The sequence below is a fragment of the Theobroma cacao genome, chromosome 5 (assembly GCF_053813885.1).
Source record: "Theobroma cacao isolate CCN51 chromosome 5, ASM5381388v1, whole genome shotgun sequence".
Taxonomy (NCBI): Eukaryota; Viridiplantae; Streptophyta; class Magnoliopsida; order Malvales; family Malvaceae; genus Theobroma; species Theobroma cacao.
The window spans coordinates 8,279,705-8,280,466 of record NC_142643.1 but is presented as its reverse complement, the minus strand read 5'-3'; the positions used below and the strand labels follow the sequence as shown (position 1 = coordinate 8,280,466).

At 46.5% G+C, this 762-nt stretch overlaps 1 protein-coding gene across 1 annotated transcript; it reads left to right on the top strand.

The window, feature by feature from the left end:
- LOC18598362 (Ovate family protein) lies at positions 1–762 on the top strand. The gene has a single exon (XM_007027857.3). The coding sequence runs from the start codon at positions 91–93 to the stop codon at positions 691–693; it is 603 nt and encodes a 200-aa protein (XP_007027919.3). The 5' UTR covers positions 1–90; the 3' UTR covers positions 694–762.

Sequence of the window (762 nt, the reverse complement as noted above, 5' to 3'; positions counted from 1 at the left end):
TCCAAGGTCCAAGCCAAGGCACTCTTTTCTCTCTTTTTCGCTCCTTGCACTCTAAACTCTAAAACCTCTCATTTTCTTTCTCTGCTAAAAATGTCAAGCAACAGGAAAAAGCTGATCCTCAACACAGTATCAGTCAGCTTAGGCTGCAGCAGCTGCAAGAAGCCGAAGCTCACTAGTTTTTTTAACCCAAAACCGAAACCGAAACCGAAACCAAAACCAAAATCCCGTTCTTACAATACCCATTCTTTTTACAACTACTCTTCCTCAAGCTCTTCCAAGAAAACAACCCATTGTTCCTTCTCAGAATATGAAACTGCCACCTCTTTTTCTCCAAGCACAGACACTCCTGAGCACTGGGACATGGACACCGACACGGACCAGGAAATAGAGGGTTCAATGGCCACCGTACGAGGGTTTGGCCGTGTAGGAGGAGAGAGCCTGGCGGTGGAGAAAGACTCCGATGACCCTTATTTGGATTTCAGGCACTCCATGTTGCAAATGATATTGGAGAAGGAGATATATTCCAAAGATGATTTAAGGGAGCTTCTCAACTGTTTCTTGCAGCTGAATTCGCCTCATCATCATGGGATTATTGTTAGAGCTTTCACGGAGATCTGGAACGGGGTGTTCTCCGTCAAGCCTGGTGGGGCGTCTCCGAAGCTGCATTTTGGGTACAGGCCACGTGACTTCTAGGTGCTGCTGCTGCCACGGTTTTGGTTTTTTGGGGCTTAGTTTCGAGTACAGTCCCATGGGTTAATAAAA